Here is a 26,963-nt window from a genome sequence, read left to right as displayed (position 1 = left end):
ACTGAACATTTCATTTTTTTCTCCTCTTTTGGTTGTTGCTGTTCTCAGAGATTAACAAGAAGAGGAAGAAACACAAGAGAGGAACCACCCATTCACACCCCGTTGCATGCTGCCTTATTTGCCCAAGCCTCTATCAATTCCTGGTTATAGCCAATAGCAATAAAGGAAGTGGTCCTACTGTCACAGAAACAGTTGGCACGGAAACAGCACATTACACCACCGTCCAAACCCCCTCCCATTCCTTTGTCGTCATTTCTGCCCTCCCTTCCTCTTCTCCTCTGCCCGGTCCCCTTCTCCTCCCTCTCTCCCTATCTTGTATGTTTTTTCAGTCATCAATGAAATCCCAACCAATCCTGCTGCTGGCCTCTGAGCAAGAATATTACACCCTCAAAACACATTTCTACTTGCTGTTTTATCTCAATTCTAACCAGCACGGCGCAGATTCCTTAACGACCGATGTATATTTAATAACACGAAACAAAGATGCACTGGATGCTGCAACCATCAAAGCCTGTTTTCTCTCTTTCTCTCTGTTACTCTCATGATTTAATCCTGTCCATATCTCCCCCCTTCTCTCTATCCCCGCTGACTCCTCCCTCCATTTCTGCCCTGCACTCCCTCTCTCTGCTTCTCCGTCTCTGACACACTCAAACACACGCACACATATATACACACCCTCCACCCCCATCGCTGCAGTGTCTCAACTGCCTTGGAGCAAACAAGAGAGGATATAGAACACAGACGTTGATAAGACAGAGAAAGAGGGTTGCTGAAAGACAGAGCGAGATGTATGTGTGTGTGTGAGACCCTGTGAAAATGAGGCTGATATGAAGATGAAGCAGCAGGACTGAAGGTGGATCGCACAGAGCTTTTCTCTCCCTGCAAAGGCTTGTCTGCAGTATCCTTTGTAAATGGATGCTGGCTTGTGAACACGGTAAGCTTGGCTATCCTCACTGAGCTTTTTTCTGGGTGGCTTGCCTTTGAGGCTGCAAGATATGATTTCACAATGGCCATTCTGTGGAAGTCAACAGATAAAATGGGGAAGGTGATGTTCAGAGATGGCACCAAGGCAGGCAGGCAGCCTGTCCAATCCCCTCCTCCACCCTGCTAGCTGTGTGCCAACAGACACTGCTATCTTATGCTTGCAATTTGACTCATCATCTCCCTGGAGCATCCTTGATTCTTATAGAATGCTTTTATTTGCATGCAGTGCACAGTTCATATGATTACTGTATGTAGGACAAGAGGAGGATGCATCAAAGATGTGTGTGTGTGCGTGTGTGAAAGTGTCTGTGCTCTGCCCAGGCCATAAGCTGTAGAAAAAGGAGAAATAAGAGAGTGAAACCACCATCACACACAATCAGGTGCTCAGCTCTTACAACTGGCTTTACGAGACACTGAATGTGGATGTGCAGTGGGAGGTGTACAAATCCTGTGGAGTTTGCTGGCTCTGGGATAAACAGGGGAATTGTGGCCTGGAACATTGTAGGATTTGCCAGTGCAGTTGTTCTCCGGAGTAAATTTACATCAATTAATAATCTCCATCTTGAACTGGGATTTATTTTGTTTATTTGTGTCCAGCTGTTTATGTCTGTTTATGAATCTACTGTAAATCTTGACAGTGAGAGAATGAAAGAGGGTAGAGCAGAGTGTGTTCATTACTCAGCAGACAAAACAGAGCAACTGACATTTTCTGTCTCTAGAGTCTTTCCTATTTTCAAGAGCTTTATTGTATTTTATTTTCTGTGGGGGGTTGGGGTTTATTGTGTGGCATCAGAGGAGCATGTGTATTTCTGTTCACTGTATGCTTGTTTGTGTTACATGCTTGAGAGAGGGAGAATAAGAGAAAGCTAGTGCAGGGAGCGGTTTAGGGGCTGAGGGGGGGGGGGGTTAACTGTAGGGAGGCAGATGGGGCAGAGGGGCGGAGGTTGATGCAGCAGAGAGCAAGAGGGAGAAAGAAGGAAAGAGAAGATTTGGCACAGATTGGATGGATGAGCGGGGGTGGGGGGGGACGGTGATAATTTCACGGTGGTGGAAAGACAGCGCGTTTCTGAGCATGTGACACAGAAAGAATGCTGGATGAGTCTGTGATAGTTCCAGCAGCAGCAATGCTCACCAAGGCCCGGAGACATCTCTGAATCAAAGCAAAGATGGTGGAAATCCCATCACACCTTTCTTGTTCAAGTTCCGCTGAATCAGAGGGGGTTTGTGAAATGCAAAAACTGGGCAGGAATAGTAGACACTTGCAACTGAATGCATCGCTCTAATTAAATGCACATACAACTCACTGTTAGCTACAGTGTCCTTTTGAAAAATTACATAACACACATGGATTTTTTTTTTTGAGTGGGACATAACTGAATTCACTTTGTAAAGCAAAGTGTACTGATGTCAGCACAGTCTGTGGAATATTCAAGGAGTATCAATCACTGAAGAAAAAAAGTCTTTGGGCTATAATCAGAGCTGGCTGCACATCATTGCTTAGCATGCAATTAATATTTCATAGGCAAGACAGTTTCTCATTGTGTCTTTGATGTTTTAGTCTACTGGTGATTTCTCTCTCCTCTCAGTATATCTTACTGCTGTCTCAGTGACTGGTTGGTAACCATGAGAAGACAAAACAAGGTCACATTCACTGTGGCACAAAAGCCCTAATTTGCCCAGCAAGCTGGACTGACATCCAATTCATCTTTTCATATCAGCTGGAACATTTTGAGTTTCTCTCTGGAACATTTTAAAAAAACATGTCAGGGGTCTCTGATGACATTGACTTTAAAATGAAGGATGACACGGTCCACTATGAAATATAAACGTTAAGCACATGTTTACAAGTTGGGCCTTCACCTCGTTTCCAACAGGCTCACAAAAAAGAAATATCATCACACCATGATATTTTGTAATGCCTCAAACCTCCAGAATCAGCACAATACTCAAATTAAGCAACTGGTTTTTGCTATCTTTTTTTGAGAATGACAGAATGATGCAACTCAAGGGGATCTTATTCTCATGAAATCGGTCGCAATAGTGTGGCAAACCCTATGCTGAGCTGACCTCCTTCCACCTCTTTTGTTACTTGCTACATCAGTTCCACTGGGTGATATAATGGCAGGGGACAGCAGGGACAGACTTGGTTTTAAAGTGACAGTGGCTGTTGAGGTAGCAGTTCCTGCACAGAGGAGCCCATGTCACCGTCCGGTGCACTTTAAGCCATTTTTACCTTGTAGGTGATCACACTAGAAACTTGGACAATTAAACTTAGCTCTATTACAGATAAGTGCCAAGGGGGCCATGCGAGGTTCCCTCAGCAGCATACTTGATAAAATGATTAATCTAAGGTGTCATTTATTCACTCGAGAGGAAGCGGTAGAATTATCACATACATTTTTTTAAGAAAAGAAGTTGTAGGAATTAATAAGAACATTGAGTTTGAACTCTGCATAGTGGCAGATAAATATCCTATAAAACCACAGAGGAAATGTTTCCACAAGATCCACGTGTCTCAGACATGCTGTCTGTCTTTATGTTCTGACAGGACCTTGCTCTAATTCAGCTGGCTCAGCGTTTATGTTTGTTTTGGGTCTTTAATCCCTGCCAGGTACTGGGACAAAGTGTCATCTCCACACAGACATGTTTTAGCAGCCGTTTCTTTGAGACTGTTGCAGATGTAGACAGGACTAATAAATTACTTAACAGTGAGGTATCAAGGACCAGGGTTGTAAGTGGAATCGAACCAAATCTTAGGGTGGGGGGTGAGAATGATTGAGGATTAGGTTTCTTACTTTAAGTGTTACATAAAGCAATATGGGTTCAATTCATCCCCCTTTTTCTTCTTGCTCTCCTCTCTAATCTTCACTGGTTGTTGCAAACAGGGGCCTGTGTGTTTTCCTGAGACTGGCAAGTGAGAAGGCCTTACTTCCAGCACTCAAATCTGAGTGATGAGAGGGCAGAGCGGAGGGGACTAACAGAGCAACTTTGTGTTCCATTGCACACACATAACAGCGGTCATATGACAACAAGGAGGTGGTGGAGAGGGAGGGGGACGATGCAGCCTACTAAACTGGTGAGGGTTGGAAGAAAAGACATGAAGTGTGTCTGTATGCATGGATGGATGCACATATATCCCTATGCAGGCTGTGTGGCATTCTGAGATCATTATGCAATTAAAAATGAAGATTGAAGAATAACAAGAGCCTTGTTTTGATGAAGGGATGCAGGTTTGCTTTTCCAAGAAAATAATTGAAAATGGCACGAGGCTGGTGGTGTGTGTGAGTCACCTTAACAGTCCTCTGGCGTCCTTCTACTAGTTTTTACAACAAAGTTTCTATAATAAACAACAGTATTTGATTGAGTTCGCACAGTGACGATAAAGAGAAACAGTGTTCTTTTTCTTTGTTCTCGTTATCTCGTTCTCCTCATCTCGCTCACACTAATCCTGTAAGCACAAAACACACAGTTCCACTACTCATTATGTCATAAGTTAAAGGATTGGCAACAGAGCTAGATCAAATATAACTGATAAAATACAAATATTTGAGATTTTGGCAAGATTATATAATAATTTGCAGCAAAGACCCTGTAGAAGCACCTAGTTCAACATGTATTTTACTCTTTATAAGTTAAGCAGCTTTTTCACTTATTGTCCTCACAGCCTTGATTTAATAAAGCACATTTGTGTGGGTTAATTTTGTTGCATCTGCTGCAGTGTGATAAATTTTTCCTTTTCCTGTTCCAGTTATCAAATCACCAACTGCTGATAATGTCTGTGGGTTGCAGAAGACTGAAAGTGTCTGTTACCCACAATTTCCTTCTGCTGCAAAAAGCCTTTATCTCATCTGTCAAGACGCAAATGAATATCATGCTGATGTGAGGATTTGAATGTAGATTAGAATGTTCTACATGTTTTTTCTACTTCAAGAGGTCTCTCGTGAGAAAAAATGTCTGTTAATCACACAAGTGTATAACAGAAATGTGTACTCACTTGTCCACCTTGTGCCATCTTATCCCTTCACATGAGACAGCCTGCCCATAGCTCAGCCTGTGCACAAGCATGCCATTGTCATCGCTGGCTGGCCTTGTGACTCAGTGTGACCCACTGGATTGGAGAGAGAGGAACACAGCCATTGAGATCAGGAGCGTTAAACAGAGCATTATCATGAAAAAGCATCTAGCAGACAGAGATCTCACCCCCAACCCGTCCCCACCCTCTAAACAGCCCACTGTTTTGGGGGAGTAGAGAGAAGAAAACACTGCCCGTCATTGTTTGCCATAATGAATGAGTGGTGTCCTCACATGTATACAGTAAGCAGGCATCTTTCTCTGAAGTCCACATTCAATAGAGCACGTCAGAAAGCACTAACACGACATGGTGAACAAACAATTGTGAGAGCTAAATTAAAAGTTTACAATGACTAAGTTTGACTATTTGGCTTACATTGGATTTAACTTCAACCTCCCTGATGATTTGGTGCATTCATAATGATTAAGTAGCGTCGACTCTGTGGAAAAAGCAAGCATGGCATGCTGTCATGCATGTTTTAGATGTCAGGAGCCAAGAACAGTTAATATTAAATTGATTTTTACCACATTATGACTGAAATGTATTCAACTTAACCGGTATATTCTGCCCATCACCTTGATAGATAGTCTCCTGACAAATGATTCTGAAGGCCATTAAAGAGTCAGACACATCCACTTAGGAGTTGTCTTGTAGGGAAATTCCAGACAGTTGCCTATGTGCTCAAATTTGGTTTAACTGCTTGATTATAAATGATTTACCACCTGCGACCAGCCTCAATGGTTCTTAAAAGTTTCTATTACGATGCATTATCAAGAACAGATAATGTACAAGAAGATGGACAGGGTTATTGAATATGAATGAAGGCTAATCCAGAGGTCACTCCTTTAGGATCAAATGGCGAATATAAACCTGAACAAACTGCTGAATGGACCTTGAAGAGCATTGTGGCTGCGACCTATATCTCATATGATTCTGATACAGAGTGGGGCAACCACAAAGCTCTAACTCATAACGCAGAGGCAGGCCTTCTGGGTTGAAATGCTTAATTTCGTTTCTCTAAGATCTCCACAGCACAGCATCAGGTTTGGTTGATTACTATCAATCCGATTCAGTTTTATTTTACAGAAGCTTCACACAATACAGCACCATATAAAGGACCTGTACTAACAAATGCCATTGAGGTGACATTGATCTATGGTTCTGCGGCTCACAGCATGAAATTGACTGTCTGCTTGTTGTCCTACATTCCACAACAATACAGCTGAAGAAGATTCAAACTATAAACTACATAGTGCCCTGCAGATCACCTAAATATATTTGATAACTTCCTTCTCTCCTATTGCAAATCTTTATCAACACAACCATGTTCATGATATGTTTAATTTAGTTTAATTTCTGCCTTGCATGCACTGCTTCACATGATGCTACTGATCACAGTAAAGGGTCAACTAATGACTCCAGTCAATCTCTGTGTCTTTTTTGGCTGTTAGAAGCAAACTGACAGCACATAATCAGACAGAAAAATATGTTAAAAGAGATAATCAGACGTGCTGCAAACACACGCGCAGCTGGAATAAATGGAAGCAAATAAACAAGACCGTCTTATTTAATATTGTACACAAAAAGCTGCTTGGATTTCTCAAAGCTAATTTTTCAGTAATATCATCTGTAAGATCTTTATTTTTTGTTTCAGCAGCCTTCTCTCACTTCAGATCCAAAGGCTCCAGCAAAAAATTATTTTTATTAATCTATACATTTAAGATAAGAAATCCTGGCTGCGAATCCTTGTGTAGCTATTACACTGAAGTAACATCCAGATGTATGAAATAAAACATAGACATGGCAGTGTTGATGCTACAGATTCTTTATGCTTCATGTATTTCTTAGTAGTAATAAAGTTAGTGAGTTCTGTTTATTTTTCCTGATTAAACAACCTACACAAGTTGGTCAATATCTAAACTGACAGCCAATCAAAAGTGTACTTAATAAAGTGCAATAACCCAACACACCCTATCTCCATACAATAAACCTCACAGCAAACCTTTCGTTAATCAAGTTTGGTTTTGCTGACAGCAGGGTGTTGATTTAACTCTGAGGTTACTTTCTACATTGTACCATATTATGTTGCATTCTCCTCACATATATATATTTTTTTCCATGTGAGATACTTGGCATATGAAGCCAGGGTAGCTAAAAGGCAGATTTGAGCTTCAAAGCTTTGATTTGAGTCATGTGTAGCTCATCAACCACAAGGATGCTGTATTCCAAAGTATTTAGCATAGTACTGCAAAGGCTAAGACCTCATGTCTTCAATTCAAGCTTTTCCCCCCTCAAACAAAGATTTCTTTATAATAAAAGGTTGTTTATGCAGGAAGTTTTAGGTTATTGAAATATTCAAGATTTGACTGTTCCAGTGAAAAGACAAGTGGTCCTAGAACATGTCTGTAGTTGATAAAATAATCAAATATCGCCTGTGAAGGCAGCCTCAACAGTATAATTGGTTTGTCACTGATCAGCCAAGCAGCACTAATATGTGATTATAGATAAAGGATGATAGTGTTTTAACTGGCAACATTATCAGAATTTAAATTATTCATCCCTTTTAGGGGAAATACTAACATCCATGGAAACTTCTCCAGACCTTGTGTACAGTGCTGCTGATCCTCTGCTGTGGTTTAATAACGTCAACACAGCTTCAAATGATCACCACAAGCCTGGCCTTCACTTATACACTCTGTAGCCCCATTGTTGTTGCGCAAAGCAATCTCACTCCATTTGAAAAATACTGTCCATTTCATCACCATGCAACTTTTTTTTCTCTTTAGCACTTTGCCTGCCTTTCCCTTGGCACATTTCAAACTACTGCACTGTGCAGAAAAGCTGCCAATAATTATGTTTATCTGGAGAAGGATTAGTTGGCCCCAACATTAGTTTGTCAGATATTCTGTTATATATGCCATCATTTGGGAGAAAAATCTGTTGAAAGCTGTCCCTTTTTACACGCTAACCAGCTCAAACATCACCTGCTGGTAACTCCCCTCTAAATCTGACACTTCAGTCCATATCAAACTGCTGTATCCTTGAAATTGTGAACATCCTACAAGCTGGTGAAGACAATGATTGCAGAGGTGGGCATGTCTATTGATCATCACAGATTTTCTCACCAATACATCACACATTCACCGCCTCTGTGGCATCTCATAAATAAATAACGTCTCTCCTGCAGTCTCTTGTCTTGCTTAAAAGCTCTTGGTGTTTGGCTGGACAACTTCCTGCCCCCAGAATCTCACAAGGCCTTTCTTCCTCTCACGTGCTAATTCCTAAACACTTTCGGAGTAAACACACTTGGAGTTTTTATCCAACTCTGACTTCTAACGTAGAGGTGAAAAACCACATATGGCCGTTTATGACACAAAGCTCATAAATATCCGACGCAGCCAAAAGGTTTGATTGCAGTTCCACTCTGTAGCAACTTAATCTTGACACAAAAGCAGTACAGACTGAGGGATTAGCTACAGTTTCACTCCTGGGGTTTCTGATACGATTGTAAAAATCACTACTAGATTCTAGTGACACGCTATGTATGGACACTGACCAGACAGCTTTGTCTCTCAGTAACGCATCTTTGCCAGACATCTGGTGTAGCGCTAGTAAGAAGCTGGAAACGTGGTAAAACAGCTGCCCGTGGATGGGAGAGCATAAGCACTGTGCAGCTGATCATAAGGCATGTGAGCTGTTCATTTCCTATGTGCATTTACTGTATGCTAGTTTGCTCGAGGGACTCTAGCTGCTTGAATGCCTCTTTAAACAACGCCAGCATTTATCATGAAAATTGACATAGTATACCGGCTATTATTCAGTTGACCTAAGCCAGTTGGTACAGATATGAATTTCCTTACCGTTATCAACCTTTCACATTCCCTCAGCACCAAGATGTTCAGAACCGATTAAACTGGGCGTTCATGTGCTTGTCAGGGTGATCTTACAAAAAATGTAACAGTGGCTATATTTTTCAGCCCCTTTCCCAACACATGTGCCAGGCCCTGGTTGCTACTTAAACGTCCTTGGCCTGCTTAGCTGTGATGAATAGGCTATTTTCTTGCCATAGTTAGTTTTGATGTAAATGGAACTAGTTAAGTGGTTGATAAATGGGAAATATGATTGCCTGATGGTTGCCTGCTGGAGACAGCAGTTATTGTTGACAGCCTGATGCTGTGAAGCGCAGCAGTCTTCCTGCCGTCTCTCCGCGGCACTGGAGATCCTCATCCGATCCTTTCTGAAACGCAAGCCTGTTGACCACAGCACTGACACACACACACACCTCATTCATAAACCATTACAAGATGACTAACATGCACCTTTCACCTTTCTCAAAACATGCTTTTGCTTTTCATTCACAAAAGGTAAAATGAGACAACAAAAAAAAGAAACAACACATCTGGCTACATCTGGCAGTTTAATCGTTACATAGTGTGTCTATTCTATTTTTCTGCTTATGTAATAAGTGGTTGAGTTTAATTTGAATCACGTTTTCACTAGCATACCTTAATTGAATTCCCCACATGTGCACACACGTTTATTCATATATTAAGTTACACTTAGTTAATTATCACCATTTGCCCAGTGACGCCTATTAAATGACACTTAATATTTAACTACCCAAACACTTGTTTTCTCATCTTCTCAGCTGTTAAGAAAAGGTCTATGTTGTTTAAAGATGCACACTGCTAGGCTGTGCTCAAATGTTCGAATATGCAATGACATATTGTTCAAACTAGCATGACATCTGTGGACATGGAATAATGGATTTAATCTGTAATAAATTTCATGTCTTAGCTATGACATTCAGTCTCCAATAGATTAAAATCACCAATCAATCTAATGTGATTGACCCTAATATTAATAGCTTTTCTGCAGACTAAACAACAGCAGCATGTAAAGTAGAGTAGGTTACACAATAAAAACATGTGACATAGTGTACTCACCTTTATTAGAGGGTGTCATTGTAATTAATTGCAGTACGGTAAAGTAATGATAGTGGGTAAGCACCTGTGAGAGTGATCAGGGGGAGCTGATGGGCCATCTGGAGAAGAAGCTGTGAAGGAAAGGATAAAGAGTTACAGAGCTCATGTTAGCTATCAAATTTCCTCAGCTCTCATGAAGCATTGAGACGCTGACCTCCTTGCATGGCCCCCACAGCTCTGCGTTCTCTCATCACTCCGCCCTCACTCTACCACTCACTCCATTTCCTAGTGACACTCTTTTACTGGAAGATGGTGTGCTGGACAGCACTGTACAGTAGTTTCAGGCACTAAAGGAAAAAAGCAAGATTTTTCCAAATGTAATAATAGTTTTTACTATCAGTTTACTCTGGACAAAGAACAGTAATATCAAAGTGGCGCATGGATGAAGAGGACCCAAATCCAGTCTCAACAAAAGGAGCCAGGCAGAAAAGCACCGATAATAAACTTTATTTTAAAACAAACTACTGCAATAACAGGAAAACATACAATCCAAAAACACTGAACAAACTTGACAGCAACAGAACCTGGTTTTGAAATTAGACATGCGCCAACAGAGACAAAAAGGTTGCTAGCACCAAGCAAAAAAACCCAAAATGAATTGAATGCAGGTGTACAGTGAGAGCAGAAAGCAAATCCAACTGAGACAACTTAGAGGACGGACTGAGGAATCGACTAAGACTACAGGACGTGTAACACAGAAAACATGGAAACCAAAAACTACAGACCACGATGAGCAAACATAGATAAACAACAAAAGCCTAATGACATCCCCTTGTGCTATGAAACACACCCAAGTACACTGTTTGGGTGAGTTGTTGCAGTCAGAATATATTCTGTCTTCATATAATTTAACTCTGACTCCACAATGTTGAGATGAACGTTTCGGGTGGCTGTTACGCTGCAAAGTGAATTTGAGCCATAAAAAGGTGCCTTCATTATTAGAGTGCTTGATAGCTATGAACAGAAACATCTAATGGCTGAAAAGTCTTGCACAGTGTTTCATTAGTTTTTATTTCTGCAGAAAACCAGTGTCATCCCGCAGTCTTCATATCATCCCTAAAATCAAGATCTCTTTGCAAATTCTGAAACTGCCTTTCTTTAATTAAAAAGGGCAGTTTTTGTTAGATCAGTCAAACCCTGGGGTTCTTCTCTGCATATTAAGGATGGTTAAGAGTGTAACTATGTAATTCAGACAAACAAATATGTTGCTTTTTTTGTTAGTCTTAGACTTCTGCTATTTGAAATTTGCATGCAATTGAAATTATTACAAAGATTAAAATTTCGTAACTTATTTTTTGCTTCTAAATGTCAAAGGTCCATGCATTTCATCCTGCTGCATTGCGTCCAGTTGTGCTACATTCATTCTTGTCTATGCAATACATAAACGAGTAGAATAATTCAGCTAATTGTGTGAATGATATATACTTTGCTCTGCTGGAAGACTGCATCCACAGCAATTTTTAAGCAAGTCAGAAACTTCAAACAGTGTGAAACGCGAGTCCTGCATACTATGAAAACAGAAAACTGAAACGATAACATGCGCAGCTTTAATGTGTTTCACAGGCTCTCAAACTCACTGATGTGCATTAACCGGTTTGGCTGGCTATGCCATTTTGAGAGGTTAGTCAGGTGCCTGAAGCCATGAAACAATGCTCCATACTCTGTTTGTGTTGTGATGCTTTGTTATGGCTTTGTTCTGCTCTGTTTGTCCCCTCGGTCTTTTGAAGAGTGGACCTCACTCACTACACTCTGAGAAATGAGAAATGCAGACTATAGTTCCACCAGAAAAATGAGGCCATAGTATGATTTCACATTTGTTACTAAGTCAACAGCATATAGGCTCTTTCAGTGTGCATTTACTGTATTTATCACAGAATCCCCACAGGGCTCCACATTTATCACACACAAGGAGACTGATTTTTATTTTTTCTTAATTTCATGTTGCTAAGCGTTTTTGAATTTGGTATTTTATTCATTAAAGTAACAGTGGAGCAGATCTTCACAGAAATCTTTTTCTTCATCCTTGGATCACATAGCAGAATTTGAAGGATAACACAACAGATGTCTGGGCAGAGAGATGGAGCTTTAGAGCTATGTGAAAGCATGAGCGGTACCTGCCGACTTGAGCTTGTTATTTTCCACGGCGATAGTAAATGCGCATTAGAGCTGATGTGGTTTTGCTGCAGAGTACAGCAGTCCAAAAAAGACAGAGGCGCTACCTTGTAAGACACTACAAGGTAACAGATTTATTTTGTTTGTACAGCATCATTTTCTACTCAAACAGCGGATTTGTGCTCTTGATTAAGCCTGTTTCTAACTGTATGTTTGACCTTGATTGTGCACATACTGAGGCTCTGTGTGTGTGTGTTAAATGGGTAGACGTGATTGGTTTATACCAACTCTTAGCAACACAGGACTGCAGATGGAGGGAGAAAGGGTGTGTGACTGCGAGAGAAGAAATCTGAAGAGATAGAGTGCACAGACTATGGATGGCATGGCAAAAGGTGACTGTGAAGTTTCCTCCTGTTAGATGAAGACAGATATGACGTTTAGTTTTTTTTTCTTCCTTTTGGTTGAAGTTATTTATCTGTTTTTTTTCAAGGTCTATTTATTTGTTTTCTTTACAGGAGAACGTGAGACGATCGATGCCATCGTCATGATGTTGAGTAAAACCACAGCGGGGTGGCAATTAGCTCTGCCTAGCATAAAGATTAAACACATGGCTTGATGGCATGAGAATCATTAGGTGGATAAACTGAGAACCAGAACAAACCAATACAGAAGTGAGTTAACTGAGAAGTATGGGAGTATTTTCTCATTTTGGATTCTTTCACAAGAACACCTTCATAGTACACCGTGTACTTCCTTGCATGGTGGGGGAATTTGTGAATGCAGAACTTCAGAATATTTTTCTTTGTGTAAAGTTACACACTCTCCTCACCACCCGACAGTAACATTTTTGGTATTATTAATTTTACCAAAAGAGATAACACACACAAAGTTAAAGATGACTTTGACTAATGGCATTATAACTACAATTAATTCACGATCGGTTGTCAAGTGAAAATCTGATATTGTAATGTAACCGCTCACTTTCACAAGTGTAGGTTTCAAATACAAGTTTTGGCCTCACTTTGTCAGACCCATAGACAGCTTTAGAGCACTAGGATCTAAGTGCTTGAGAGCACTGTTTCCACGCTGTGGCTTGTTTCAAAGGTCATGTAACCACTAATAATAAGGTGACAAGCAGAAATACTGAGTGAACTGTAAATATCCACATATCATATTATAACTCATTTATTTACACACACAAAAAGAAGCTACCATCAAAAGGACTATGCCCAACTTGTCTACCTAAGCCAGGTTATCAACATCATTAAAGGTGGAATGTTTTTGACACGTTTCAATGTCACAGTGTAGTGTTTTCTTTTTATCTTGTTCTGTCTTTAACAATGCCACAGCCAAATGAACAGCCAAAAAACAATAAATGACAGCCGAGACCATGCTCCCAGATGATAAGGATAAGGTTTTTCTACAACCATAAGTGTCAAATCGAATCTCACAAGTAAGATGCCAACTGCAGTTGTTTAAAACACCAGCTGTTCATTATGCTTAAACATGTAGAAAAGTGACATTTTCAGCCTCTCTCACTGACATGAAAAAAATGACACACAACATGATGTGGTATGTAATAACTATGCCTTTTCATGTGAGCAGGCTGATGTGACACATCCGCTGCACACTTGGTATGATGATATGATTTGTAAGGGCACTATAACTTGTTAGAAAACGTAGACTCTGTAAATACTGTTTAATCTAGCAAGAATGACAATTATTTCATATGCAATGTGTCTCTCGCTGTCATCTTTGTAGGTATGCACGCATTTACTTTAATGTGAATATGACCTATGTCTGAATGACTGAATGGTTTTATAGATTTATGAAGCCATTAGTGTTATGCATCTCATTTCTGAAAAGGGCTTAACTGACACATCCTATCGTCTTTGTTTAATCTGTGAAGGTGCAAAAATGATCATATGTGAGGCCCATCCACCAAGTATGTCTGTGCTCTTGATTATAGAACCAGGTTGTTAAACTAAATTGAGATTTATGGTTTTTCTGAGCTGCATGCCGACTGCTCCACTGCCCCCATCTTTTTAATGTCACGTACAAGGTCTTAGTGTCAACCATTTGCAGTATTTTCTGAAAATTAAGTGTGACATTCACACTGTGACTGCCCTGCAGTTTGGAGGTGAGAGAAGAGCCCGATATTATCAGCCTTTCAGAGAGCACACCTATAGAATCAGTTCTGAAAACACATAGTTACGAGTTGCTTCCAGCCTATATATCAAAATAGGTTAAATAAGTTCCACATGTAATGCACAGAAATAAAAAAAATCATATCAATCTTTTTTTTTTGTTTACAAATTCTTATATTTGTATTATATTTGTTTTAAACCTGTTCCCCTTTCTCTCTCTCATGTGTTGGCAGGCCTTCGGTTGTCGGGGAAATAACTCACAACAGAACAAGCAGAAAAGATTTTATCTGGAGGATCAAGCAACAGCCAAATATCGAACTAAGGTGGATAGTTGCAGAAGCCAAACAAGGGCAGCACACCACAAGAGCCATGTGGGAGGAGAGTGAATGGGATTTGCTATTTGCACGCATCAAGCCCAAACACTTTTTCTGCTGACAAACACTGAACTTTCTCAAGCCTTCCACCAGAGATTTTCCTCAGGGGCAGCCCCTGCTATGAACCCCAGCTCCGTTGGCTTCAGCAGGCAGTCAAACCTCAGTGCCAGGCACTGTGTGGGCATCCCACAAGTCTGGGTTCTGCCCACACAGAACTCACAGACTGCCCTTGAAAAAAAAGAATGAAATACTCTTGAATCACTTTTTCTGTGTGGTAGCTTTCCTATCTCGTGTTAAAGTGGTCTGTTGTGAAGTTTTTTTTTTTGTCTGCCTCTTCCCCTGCCAGCTCGCACTCTCAAAAACCCTCTCCAACTCTTCCACCAGCCCCTTCTCACTCACCACTTCATTTATAATTTGCTTTCCCATCAAGCAGCAGCACGAGTTCCTTTGTGCTAACCACGTGGTGGAGGACCATGGGATGCCGTCAGAGCTCGGAGGAGAAGGAAGCTGCACGGCGCTCACGGCGGATTGACCGCCACCTGCGCTCAGAGAGCCAGCGGCAGCGGCGTGAGATTAAGTTGCTGCTGCTTGGCACAAGCAACTCTGGCAAAAGCACCATTGTCAAACAGATGAAAATCATCCATAGTGGAGGCTTTAACCTGGAGGCCTGCAAGGAGTACAAGCCCCTCATCCTGTACAATGCCATCGACTCTCTCACCCGCATCATCCGTGCCCTCAGCACCCTTAAAATTGACTTTCACAATCCCGACCGCGCCTACGATGCCGTGCAACTCTTTGCCCTCACAGGGCCAGCTGAGAGCAAAGGGGAGATCACTCCAGAGCTGCAAGGGGTAATGAAGCGCCTGTGGGCAGACTCAGGGGTCCAGGAATGCTTTCAACGATCCAATGAATACCACTTAGAGGACAACACTGCCTACTACCTGAATGACTTGGATCGCATCTCTGCAACTGAGTACATCCCCACGGTGGAGGACATCTTGCGCTCCCGCGACATGACCACAGGCATCGTGGAGAACAAGTTCACCTTCAAGGAGCTCACCTTCAAGATGGTGGATGTGGGGGGGCAGCGTTCAGAGAGAAAGAAGTGGATTCACTGTTTCGAGGGCGTGACTGCAATCATTTTCTGTGTTGAGTTAAGTGGCTATGACCTCAAACTCTACGAGGATAACCAGACGGTAAGAAAGCCCTGCAGTCTCTCTAGTTAAGCCTAATATCTGTCATGTGAACACATGCAACATTTACTTCTCACTGTGTGTTTAAGCTTTGAGAGTACTGTACATTTCTTATGATGCACATGTATTATTCATCTGACTTACTGCAGTGGATACCAGTAACCTGTTAGTAACATTTGAGTTAATGCGCTTATTTGAAATTACTGACTGAACCACAAGGAACCCGAAAAGGGTTTCTTTGTTTTTCAGATGGTAAGTGCAGTTTAAATAACTGAAAGTACCAAACAAGTAGCATTTGGAACGAATGATTTAATAGTTCTGAGAAGCAAATAGAGCACGAGTCTGTTCTGCTGTGTCATTTCCTCTGTGTAGATCCCCTTCTGCAACACAAACAAACCTGCTGTGGTCACACAGAAAGACAGAGACATAAAAGGATTGTTCTCCTTTTCCCAGCACTGACATACTATCTGCCCTAGCATTTTTGTAATTGTGTTTTTTTTGGACGTTTGAATTAGTTCGGGATACCTTCACAATCATCTTTGGAATCTGCTGTTGGATGTTTTTTTCTTTTCTTCATTTCAGTTAAAGCAGTCATTGTCGATATAAAGAGGTAGATTGTTGAATTTAACATCTCACATTTAGTAATTACTTTCAGTGCAGAACATTTTGAGCAATTAAGAGGGAGTCGTGCTACTTAATAGTCCTTACCCCTCTACCATGTTACAGCTGTAAGCATGGAGATGCATCGCAGCCACCATTGTTTGGGGGAAGGAGCTGGGTATTATATTTGACTTGCAATTTAAGCCAGATCTCTTGAGGTTTTGAGGTCATCTCTTCTACAAACCAGACCCTTGAGTGTGTAGATTAAATGCCCATCCTCTACTTGTCCCATATGAAATAGTGTATTTTTAAGTTGGGATCATCCAAACCGCAACAAATAGATGGTTTTACATACTGACAACCAACCCTTTAATGGAGGCTGTCTGGGGAACAGATGTGAAGAGTGTTAATTCATTAATAAAAAAATCAATTTTCCACCTGAAACAAAGCGTAAGCTCTGAATGATCTTTGCTATCGCAGAAAAGTCTAATGTGAAGATTAAACAGCCAGAAAAACAATACTTCTTTCTTCTTTTGGTAGATTTTCTTCATGCCACGTCCAACTCAGCCAAACACATTAAGCCAATTTTTAGTTTCCTGCTGTAGGAGGCAGTGTTACAGATGTTTCACAGTTTCACACAAGGATGTTATTATTTTTTAAGGGTTTTTTTTTTGTCAAGGCATAAATTAAAGAGAAAACTTTGCACTGAATAAGCAAAAGAATAGATAAAACTATACTTCTCCAGAATCTTGGGCTGCATGTGTAAGAGCAAAGAAAAGCACTAACATCTGCTAAAGCTCTTTTACATAATGTAAGCATTGTAAAGGATAACACAAAGAGAATTGTGCAACAGTGACAAAACAGCGAGGGTATTTCCCAGTGTGAAATATCCTGCCATGTCAAACATGGTGACAATAGAAGATGAGGCAGCCAATCGTAGCTGTGGCTCAGGGGCTGGGGTGGGAGCCATCAATGAAATCTTGATGGGACACACATTGATCCAGCTGTGTGCTTTAATCAATGGTGCTGGGACAGGTTTGTCATCCGGCCACTTGGAGCAGAGTTTTCACAAACCTTACCCAGGCAGCACTGTGGTTTGTTCAACAATGAACAACCATATTGTTGTCAGCAGCTGTCACTGCGTTTATTCAGGAGCGTTTGACTGGCTCAACACACGTGTGTCATTGTCTCTTAGAAAAGGCGACCATTGTGACACCAGAGAACTATTAATGCTAGCTAATTCTGTCAGATGAATAGATAAAAAAACACTAGACAAACTACTTGCACAATCCACTGAGTTGGTTCGGTTTTGTTCAGTAAGTTGTAAACTTTATCGACATTCATGGTCCTTATGCAAATTTCTTTAAATGGGAGATTTAACAGACTGACTTTTAAAAAAAAAATGTAAATAGTGAATGAATTTATGTAAGCAATGACCAAAGATCTTTTAAATCTGTGTAGATAACAGGGGCTGGTCTTTGCTATCTCGTGGTTGTGGAATTTGAATGGTTTCTTATCCATAGCATAACCATTTCCTTATCTGAGTGTTTTGGAATAGTTGGGCAGTTATTGCTTGTTTAACTGCCTTTGTGATAATAAAAGATAAACAACAGCATTTTTTTGACTAGTCGCAGCAGTGAGGGGTCATTTCTCCCTTTCTTTAATGGCATGATCACAATTTCTTCCAGAGAGCGTTCCAGTATGCAAGCTTACCTTTATGTCTTCCAGTTAACTCCAGAAATAGCTAAAGCAGGGAAACTTTGTCACCACTGTAACTGAACTGGCCTGATAATTCGCGGGCTGCAGGGGTAAAGCAGGATGTACGCTGTGCCAGGTTGGAACATGAAATCAATTAGTTTTATAGGTTAAAAATAAAGTCTGAGGAGAAAATGCAGTATGGTGTTAATTGAGTTCACATAATAAAGTGTGAGGTTGTACCTGTGAGAATTAGCAGATTGTGCAGGCACTGTGTAGCAATGGGAGTTCAGTGGTGCAAGAAAAAAAAAACAACTTTTAGTGTTCAAAGATAGGAGAGGAAAAGAAGGTCCAAAGTACCACAAAGAACCTCCCATAGTGTATAAAAGAAAGCTTTAGAAATGTCTACAATTTCTATCAATACTGCTTTGTGGTTATATTGACTACTATGTTTATACTTTTATGTAGTTTAACACAAAAGAAAATAAGCTACAAATGATTTTGAATACAGCAACAGGATTTTTCTCAGTTGTGGTTCGGCTGTAGAAATCTGCGCTGCACTGTTAATTATTCCTATTTTCAGTGGCCAGACTGTGTCATGCAGCCTTATGTGATTCAGGTGACACTCTTCCACAAATAGTCTGCCTTTGTGTCCCCATTAACCGCATTAGCACTGAGCGTATGGAGCATTTTAGATTTGGGCGCATTTTACTGTACATGTGCTCTTTAATGTTACCACCGGGCCATTTGTCAAGATCATGAATTCACAGGAGCTTTTTCATAGCTCAGTGATTGATTCTAGTCAAACTTTCCTGACATTTCTTGTTTAAAACCACATATTTTTTCTATGGATTCTATAAAATGATGAGGGAGAAGTTGGGGTCTATTCCAGCATGTGCTCAGGGAGAGGTTGGGAACATCTTGAACAAGGTGTCAGTCTATCACCAAACCGTCTTGCAGCGAGCTGACAGTGTTAATTAGCAACCCTATTGAACTTGTCACAGATCTAATTAATGTTGATGCTCATTTTTTTTCCAAGATGACTGTCTTTCATGGCCAGTATGGAGAGCTAGCTCGTTAGCCACATTCATTGATTTGCACGCTGCTGTGAGACAGCCAGTTTCTTACCAATAAGATAATTCAGCTGAACAACTCATTTCGCTGTGCCAGTGGTTTTTAGGCTTTTTTGAAGCAAGGGAAATTTCATGCATTACCACCAGAGCATCAACAAAATCTTGTTTGATATTTTCTAAACAAATTACATTCATTCAAGTTATTTTCACATCATCATTTTTCCCTGGTCATCAACACACCCTTTGAAGTGGCTCTATTGGCCCCACCAGAGTGGCCTACTTCTCAGTTTAAGAACTACCGCTATTTGCATTTCTCAAAAGGATAAGAAGCGATACTTTCAATATTACCCCATGTTACTCAGACTGTAATTTTACCAGATTTCTTTGGCTTAAAAGAGACAAGTTTGAGTTTGAGACAAGCCTAAATTAACAAGCATAGACTCACACTTTGATGATCACAACGGCAACTTAAGCAAAATCCAGCAAATATGATTGTCAAGATGTCAATAGCAATATGTCTCTAGTTGAATTATTATTTATTGTAGAATGTAGCCAAATGTATGTACCTTAAGTAACCTAATCAGTTTAATTATTCTACCAATGGTCTCCTTATTGATATAACTGTGACTTTATGTCAACACTTGGATAGAAAATCTGTTCATTTCGTGCAGGCCATCAAGCTGTAACCTTAAAAAAGAGTGCAGCATAAGGTATCAGCAAGTCTATAGTAAAGTATAACACTTTGATGATGATTATCTACAGCACAGAAACTGAATCTTGAGCTGACTGAGTCATGTTTCTAAGAAAATGACAGATAGGGAACAAAGACATCTCGATTGATCGCAATCTCGATTCAACCTTTAGCAAAAGAAGTTCACATTTAACTTTGACAAAATAACCGTAACCTTAAAAAGTACCAGGCTGAAAACAAGGGTTGTCATAAATTTAGTTATTAGATTGGACCATTCACAAACTAGATTTAACAGTTTTGAGTACATTAGGAGGCTCTGTGAGGGCATGACCTAAGTCACATGTTGTAGTTTAAAACTATGATGATGGAAAACTTCAGAAATGGTTGATTACATTTGCAGTTAAGTTCTTGCACATTGTTTGATACATAAAGGCACATTTGCAAGAATCTTTTCTTTGGAGATATATAGCTAATTGCAACCCTTGCATCAGTAAGATCGCACCTTTGAAAATGCTGATATCAGATAATTCATGTTAACCCCAGCACTGACAGTTTACAGTTAGTCCATGTAGAAGAAAACTTTGCAGTGAAACAATCCACAACAAAATCACAAGTTTCCGGCAGATCAGAAGTGACTCATCAATTTGCACTCAAGGGCTGTTCTTACTCATTTTGTCTTTTGTTTTATGTTTAAAATACAGCAGCCTGTGAACCCCCAAAAAATATGTGTGAAAAAAGTTTCATTAAGTTTTATCTCATCAAAAATTAAACAACATCATTAATTTTCATTCAAGTTGGATGGTGCAGCAAAAGAGGAAAAAGCTCGGTGTGGGTTGAAAAACGTATTTAGTCTTTTTAAGAGATTTGTCGGTGTTGATGCACACGTGTAAGTATGAGGACCCCTGGCAGAGCAACAGCATGTGCAGATTTATTAAAAAGAAGAGAAAAAAGTGTCCTTTCCAAACAATGGCTTGTTCTTTTTTTTTTTGCTTAAGATCATTTGAATCGTTTCAGTCTTCAAAGACGCACCAGCAGACAACAAATCCAATCGGGACGACACCGGTTCAGTTCCAAAGCACAAACTCACTCAAGACAGAAAATACACCATAATAACTGCACTGCATTTACCCATCAACCCATTCCCTGATGCATTTTCCCTGTCCCATCCCTGTCTTCATAATGAATCGGTTGCCGTGGTTACCGTTGCTAAGCAACAGGGCAGTCAAATGCTCCTAATCCTGTGCTGTTGACAGTGAGCTGTGACTAGGGAGGGGAGAATGAGAAAGGGAAAAAAATGGGGGGGTTGGGGGGAGGTGGTTGCATGTGCATGTGCACTGCGTCCCTGCGTAAGTGCTTATGGGTGTGTTCTTAGGCATATTTTTTTCAGGTTTATATGCAACAGTTGAAATTGAACAACTGCAGAGAATTCAGTGTATCAGTGAGGTAAAAATGAAACTCAAAGATGTGAGATTTTCAGCTGTTAAAGCTTCTGTTTGGCAAACATCAGCCCTGACTGCACCGACTCTATTGCTAATGTTTCAGTTATTTGATCAATCTGAAAAAAACGACATGCCACATGAAAGCATGCCGGAAACTTACCAGAAAGATTTCATGTTTTTATGTAGAGAAACTGTCATATGTGCTTTTCTGTTCAAGCCGCAGTGAAGATTATCTGTAAGGAGACCTGAATGTAAAGCAACGTTTTTCAGTGTCATTTACTTTCATTCATACACTCATCAGATTTGTTTCAGAGCTGTGTCTGACAAGGATTCAGGAATATTCTCAGCCGCAGCCTCCTAACTGGCAAAAATGGATAATCAAAGGCAATGCTATCATGGGTCTTAGCAAAATTGCAAAATGGTTTAGTGCAAAGGAAAACCTAATGAGACAGTTTCAAATTCACAGAGTTGGATTCGAAATTTCTCAACAGTATTTGAAATATTTCATCATGATGTCAGTCTACAGTGTTTGCTACACATCAGCTGCATAGAACACAGTTCCTCATCTGTTATCTCACCCACCGTTACAAAGCAATCGCAGTACAGTTTGTTTGTCTGTAAGAGAGATTGTGCAAAAAACTGACACGGCTTTGCTAATGTGACATTATTCTTGTATAGTCTTGTTTTACAGAACCTTACTCTCATGGATTACAAAATCAAGATAATGCCCATTTGAACTACAGAAGACTAGCTTACCTAAATAGAATAATGCAGTACTAAAGCAAAGAAAAAAGAGCAGGTAAATGAAAAAATAACACTCTTCTTATAAGGTAGAAACAATTAGAATGAAGTGTAATGAATAACGCACACGTGGCTGCAAACTTAAAGGACTTATATGTATGGAAACAAACCAATGGCACTGTGCTGAACCTCCTCATTAATACTTAAGCTTAATTAAAGCTTGTGGCTCTCTTGAGTGCTCTGACAGAAGGAGGTGAGGGGGTAAGACAGTGTGTGTGTGTGTGTGTGTGAGAGCATATCTATGTATCAGTGGGTGTCTGAAACGAAGGAAGGGGGTCTTGCATGCTTTAGTGCTCCCGGGTGCCTCCCCCCAGCCCCCCTCCTTCCACTCTCCATTAAGAAATTTTACTGTACAAGTGTTCAAGTGGCCAGCAGAAGAGACTAGATACTCCCTGGGCTCAGCAGTCTGTGTCCTGCTCTACTCTCAAAGCAGCTGCACTCTTGTTTTGACACCCTGGAAAGAGGAGGAGTGAGGTCAAAAAGGCTGACAGGTTTTTGTGTTGTATACAGTGTTTAGTCTTTGCTTCTGGGTATATACGCAGATAGAGAATGGAGAACTGGTGTTTCATCATGTGACAGAACAGAACAGGAAGCAATATGTCTGAATAAAAGAAAGAGCATCAGCATAGAACTGATTCTGCAGATGCTATTTTGCTGTTGGTGTTGGATGGACCCACACATGCCTGAAATTTGCACGGGTGGTGGCTAAACAGACCTCATTTCATTTCTTCAGTATTTGTTAGACTACTTTGAACTCAACTTTGATAGACCAGTTGAAAAACTCTTCTGATAAAACCTGACACAGGATTTTTTGTAATTAATGCGTGCTAAAGCACTATTTCTTAGTTTAAACATTTGCACTTTTAAGAATGTATTACATTATTATCAGCTGCTTTCAGAGCGTTTTTTGTGGAATCAAAGGGCCTGCATGCTCTCCCGCTGCGTCAAAACTTCAACTTTTTTCATCATTCGCCAAAATTACCGCACTTACATCACTGAATAAGCATGGTTTGCTTTGATTCTGCAAAGTGATTGCCTAATCCTAAGCTATTCCCCTCTGTAGCTTTTTAAACATTTTTTTTTTCCTTTTTCATGCTGTGCAGATCTTGTGATTTGCTCAGAGCATCATGCTGTTTCAGTAACCTTTTAAACAGGAGTCCTCCATCTGACAACCTCCCAGTCACAAGCTACTGGCCACTCGCCACATGCCAGCAGCTGCCACGAACAGATCAACTCTCTTTTTCTTTGTTTTCTCTTATACATTCAACATCACATGAGCACGGACTGTAAGGAGACGCTCACACACACACAGATGATCACAGGTTTTATCCACTTCAGCACTAACATTCTCCAAGTTAGATGTAAAGTGATAGACACTTTTGAAAAGATTATCTCAGCATAAATAATTTAGTATTATATGTATATATAGTAAGAATTTATTCATGATCTTGCATGTAAAATCAAACGAGTTGCACGTAGTTTAGAGGGAAAATTGTGGTGGGCTGTGGACACCAGCATCAATGTTCTTATTGAGGTTATCAAGCTTTTGTTGATGATCAATTTGTCTGCAGACCCAACAGGCTTTTTTTTATTATTATTTTAAAGTTGTAGACCAAACTAAAGAGGAAACATGAAAATAAGGAGGTTGTATGACAATAAATGATAATCAACACCCATTCAAATGAGCTCAAGCATTTATCCACTGGTATTAAGATGTATAGACGAAAGCATTATCAGCGAGTCATAATGCACTTAAAAAATGAAAGAATAAACTATATTTTAGGTATCTGAATTAAACAAAGCTCCAGGCATCAAGTGAAAAAAGTCCATGGTGCTTTCATTATCCATCTCAGAGCCGGAAGCCTCAACAGAAGGATGTTTCTGTGATAACAAACTGTAAGAGGTTACAGCAGTCTGTCCTCAGTCTTTGCCTCCACACAATCCACGCCGATCTTCATCTTCACAGCGTGAGTTCTTCCAGTAATAAACAGAAATAGTTTGCAATAGTGCAACACGGCTTCTGTGACCGATCATTTCACAGCACTGGACTTCGGGAAAGCGAGTCGTGGTTAAAGATGTAATTGGCTGTTTCAGAAGAGTTCAAACACAGGTCTTCGTCTGTCTTAGTCTCAAATCTCTGTTGACACAATAGACAAGTCATACCTTTGGTTAGTCGAGTGAACATCTGTGGCGCGTGCCTCTTGTCTTCAGTTTCACCCTGAATGTTTTTTCGGGACCTTCTGCGTCCAATTTGCTCACTTTAATGGCAGATCACATGATCTTATTGCATCACTAAGGTTAGATAGTGTGTTAAACTGTGTTGATTTGGGGAGGTGCTTCAAAGTAGCTATTTTTATATTTGTTCTCAGCTGTGAAATCATTTTCTTTATCTTTTCTTTTTCCGTGCCCACGCAGAGCCGCATGGCCGAGAGCTTGCGTCTGTTCGACTCCATCTGCAACAACAACTGGTTCACCAACACGTCACTCATCCTCTTCCTCAACAAGAAGGACTTGCTGGCTGAGAAGATAAAACGCATTCCTCTGACAGTGTGCTTCCCTGACTACAAAGGTCAAAACACCTATGAGGAGGCAGCTGTCTATGTGCAACGGCAGTTTGAGGACCTCAACCGCAACAAGGAGACCAAGGAGATCTATTCGCACTTCACGTGTGCCACCGACACCAGCAACATCCAGTTTGTGTTCGACGCTGTCACGGACGTGATCATCCAGAACAATCTCAAGTACATTGGGCTATGCTAGGATCTGACTCTGGTTGGCGATGGGGGAGGGGGTTCGGGTGGGGTGGGGTGGGGTAAAGCGGGCAGCTTGGCAGCGGTAGGCCCGCCGTCAGGCTGGTTAAGCAAAGGCATTTTAGGCTGCCTGATGGTTTATCTCTTTGAAGAGGTGCAACAGAGAACTGGAAAGGAAATAAGGTAGTAAGATGGTGAGGGGTGGACGACACTGTAGATTCAACTGAAACAACAGAGCCAACGGGCCATGGTCAAGATGGGATTTTTACCCTATGTGTTTGCACTGAATATGAGTATGCAGAGACACCCCAACACACACATAAACACAAACACACGTCAAAACACACATCCTCATGGTTTGCTCACACACAAGATCTTCGGATCAGCAGTCAAACAGTTGTTTGACTTGTTTGACAAGGTGACACTGGAAATTTTAAACAGCTACCCCAACCTGCCAGTGAAACCTGAGCTGGGGCGCACTGGCAGTTTTCTTTACTCATGTCTCCTTTATATTATTTGCCTGAGTCAATTAATGCTGCTTTACGAAAAATACTTTTGACAGAATCAATGCTCTCTTTTGGATCTTCACCCAAACAATAGGAAACTTTGAGTGCACCTGATGAGACGTAGAGAGAGAGAGAGCCTCTATTTCTGGGGGGAAAAAAACAAAAAAAGTCGGTAGACATGATGTCACAGGGTTTTTTGCCTACAAGAGGAAACTGCCACAGTCTAAAGTCAAAGTGAAACGTGTTTTTTTTACACACTATTTCTGTTCTTTCCCCTGGTCGACCCTCTGATGTTGTTTGTTTCCTCCTCTTACTTTTATCTTTTTGTGCTTTCAAAAGAATAATATGTCTCTCAAGCCTGCCCTTTATAGCAGGTCACTGACTTATAATACCAGGAGTATGTTACACGCTGCAGAGTAAAAAGTATTTATGATCATTCCAGTTTCCAGCAAGAGACAACAAAAACAGTGCCAAGATCAGTTGTAAATAAAATCAGATCCCATCTGTTCTTTTTTGTTTTTTCCGTTTCGTTTTTATGGACAAATACATTAAAAAACATGCATGATTTTGTTACTTTGGGATACTAATATATTATTTTCTTTGGGATTATGTTTCACTTTTCCTAGGTTTTAAATAATATATTCCCAAAAATATATATAAAAGTCAAACACTGTGTACGATTGTACAGTTGCCAGAGAGGAATCTATTGAAAAAGAGATATATCAATATAATAACGGTTATAATAACGTTATGATGACAATGAAGAGGATTACAGTGATGTTGGTGATTACAGTGCTGACAACAAAAAACTCACTTTTAAGTTATCATGAGAGGAAAAGGTGGATCAAAGGAGAACAAGACTTCAGAAGAATAAAAAGAAAAAAAGACACAAACCTTGAAAGTTCAATCTTTCCTTGCATTATCTAAGTGGAAATTGTTAAACAGTCAGTCAGTATGATGTGTAAATATACTGTAAGGTACACTCTTTGTTCAAATGAAAATAAAGGTTGAGTTGGGATTCTGTTGGTGAGATAAAGAGAGAGTGAGAGAGCGAGGAAGAGGATCCCTCTCCACTCCTCCTCTTACCCTTTCTTTTCAGTTCAGAGATCAACTCAGCCAAGGGCTTCAGGCTTGACTTTACAGGATGTCCACTTCAACAAAAGAAAAAAAAAAGAAAAAAACAATGACATGAGAAATATAAAAAGGACAATAACTATGAATAAAACAACTTATGCAAATTTTTATGGTGTAGTGGATGTGTTTTTGGCTGGTTATTGTCTCAGCAGTGCTTTAAATGTGTTAGTCGTGAAAGATCACGGTGCTGCGAGCCCTCTGGGCCTCGAGTCTTTCTTATTCTGTTCAAAGTACGAATCTAATGACTTGCAACCTAGAATAGGATGTCCTGTGCGAAATCCATGCCTCTACCCCGAGTGCCCAAAAATCACGTCATAAAAAAAGAGTTTGTACTCTCTGTACAATGTAGCCACTGGAGCAAGAAGAATTTGGGCATGAAGTATGCAATTAAATTACTTCTGAATGAA

The 26,963-nt window shown here is 40.4% G+C and overlaps 1 protein-coding gene across 2 annotated transcripts; it reads left to right on the top strand.

Moving 5' to 3' along the window:
- Window positions 1-648: 648 nt before the first annotated feature.
- Window positions 649-26,963, top strand: gnaz (guanine nucleotide binding protein (G protein), alpha z polypeptide). Of its 2 annotated transcripts, none has more exons than XM_072371599.1 (3): window positions 649-934; window positions 14,534-15,870; window positions 24,582-26,963. In XM_072371599.1, the coding sequence occupies exons 2-3, from the start codon at window positions 15,148-15,150 to the stop codon at window positions 24,924-24,926; spliced, it is 1,068 nt and encodes a 355-aa protein (XP_072227700.1). In that variant the 5' UTR covers window positions 649-934; window positions 14,534-15,147; the 3' UTR covers window positions 24,927-26,963. The 2 variants fall into 2 exon arrangements, with proteins under 2 accessions (XP_072227700.1, XP_072227701.1); XM_072371600.1 differs by lacking the exon at window positions 649-934 and adding an exon at window positions 12,189-12,278.

Source organism: Leuresthes tenuis, unplaced genomic scaffold (genome assembly GCF_036924035.1).
Source record: "Leuresthes tenuis unplaced genomic scaffold, fLeuTen1.0.hap1 SCAF_19, whole genome shotgun sequence".
Lineage (NCBI taxonomy): Eukaryota > Metazoa > Chordata > Actinopteri > Atheriniformes > Atherinopsidae > Leuresthes > Leuresthes tenuis.
This window is presented reverse-complemented; position numbering and strand designations above follow the sequence as displayed.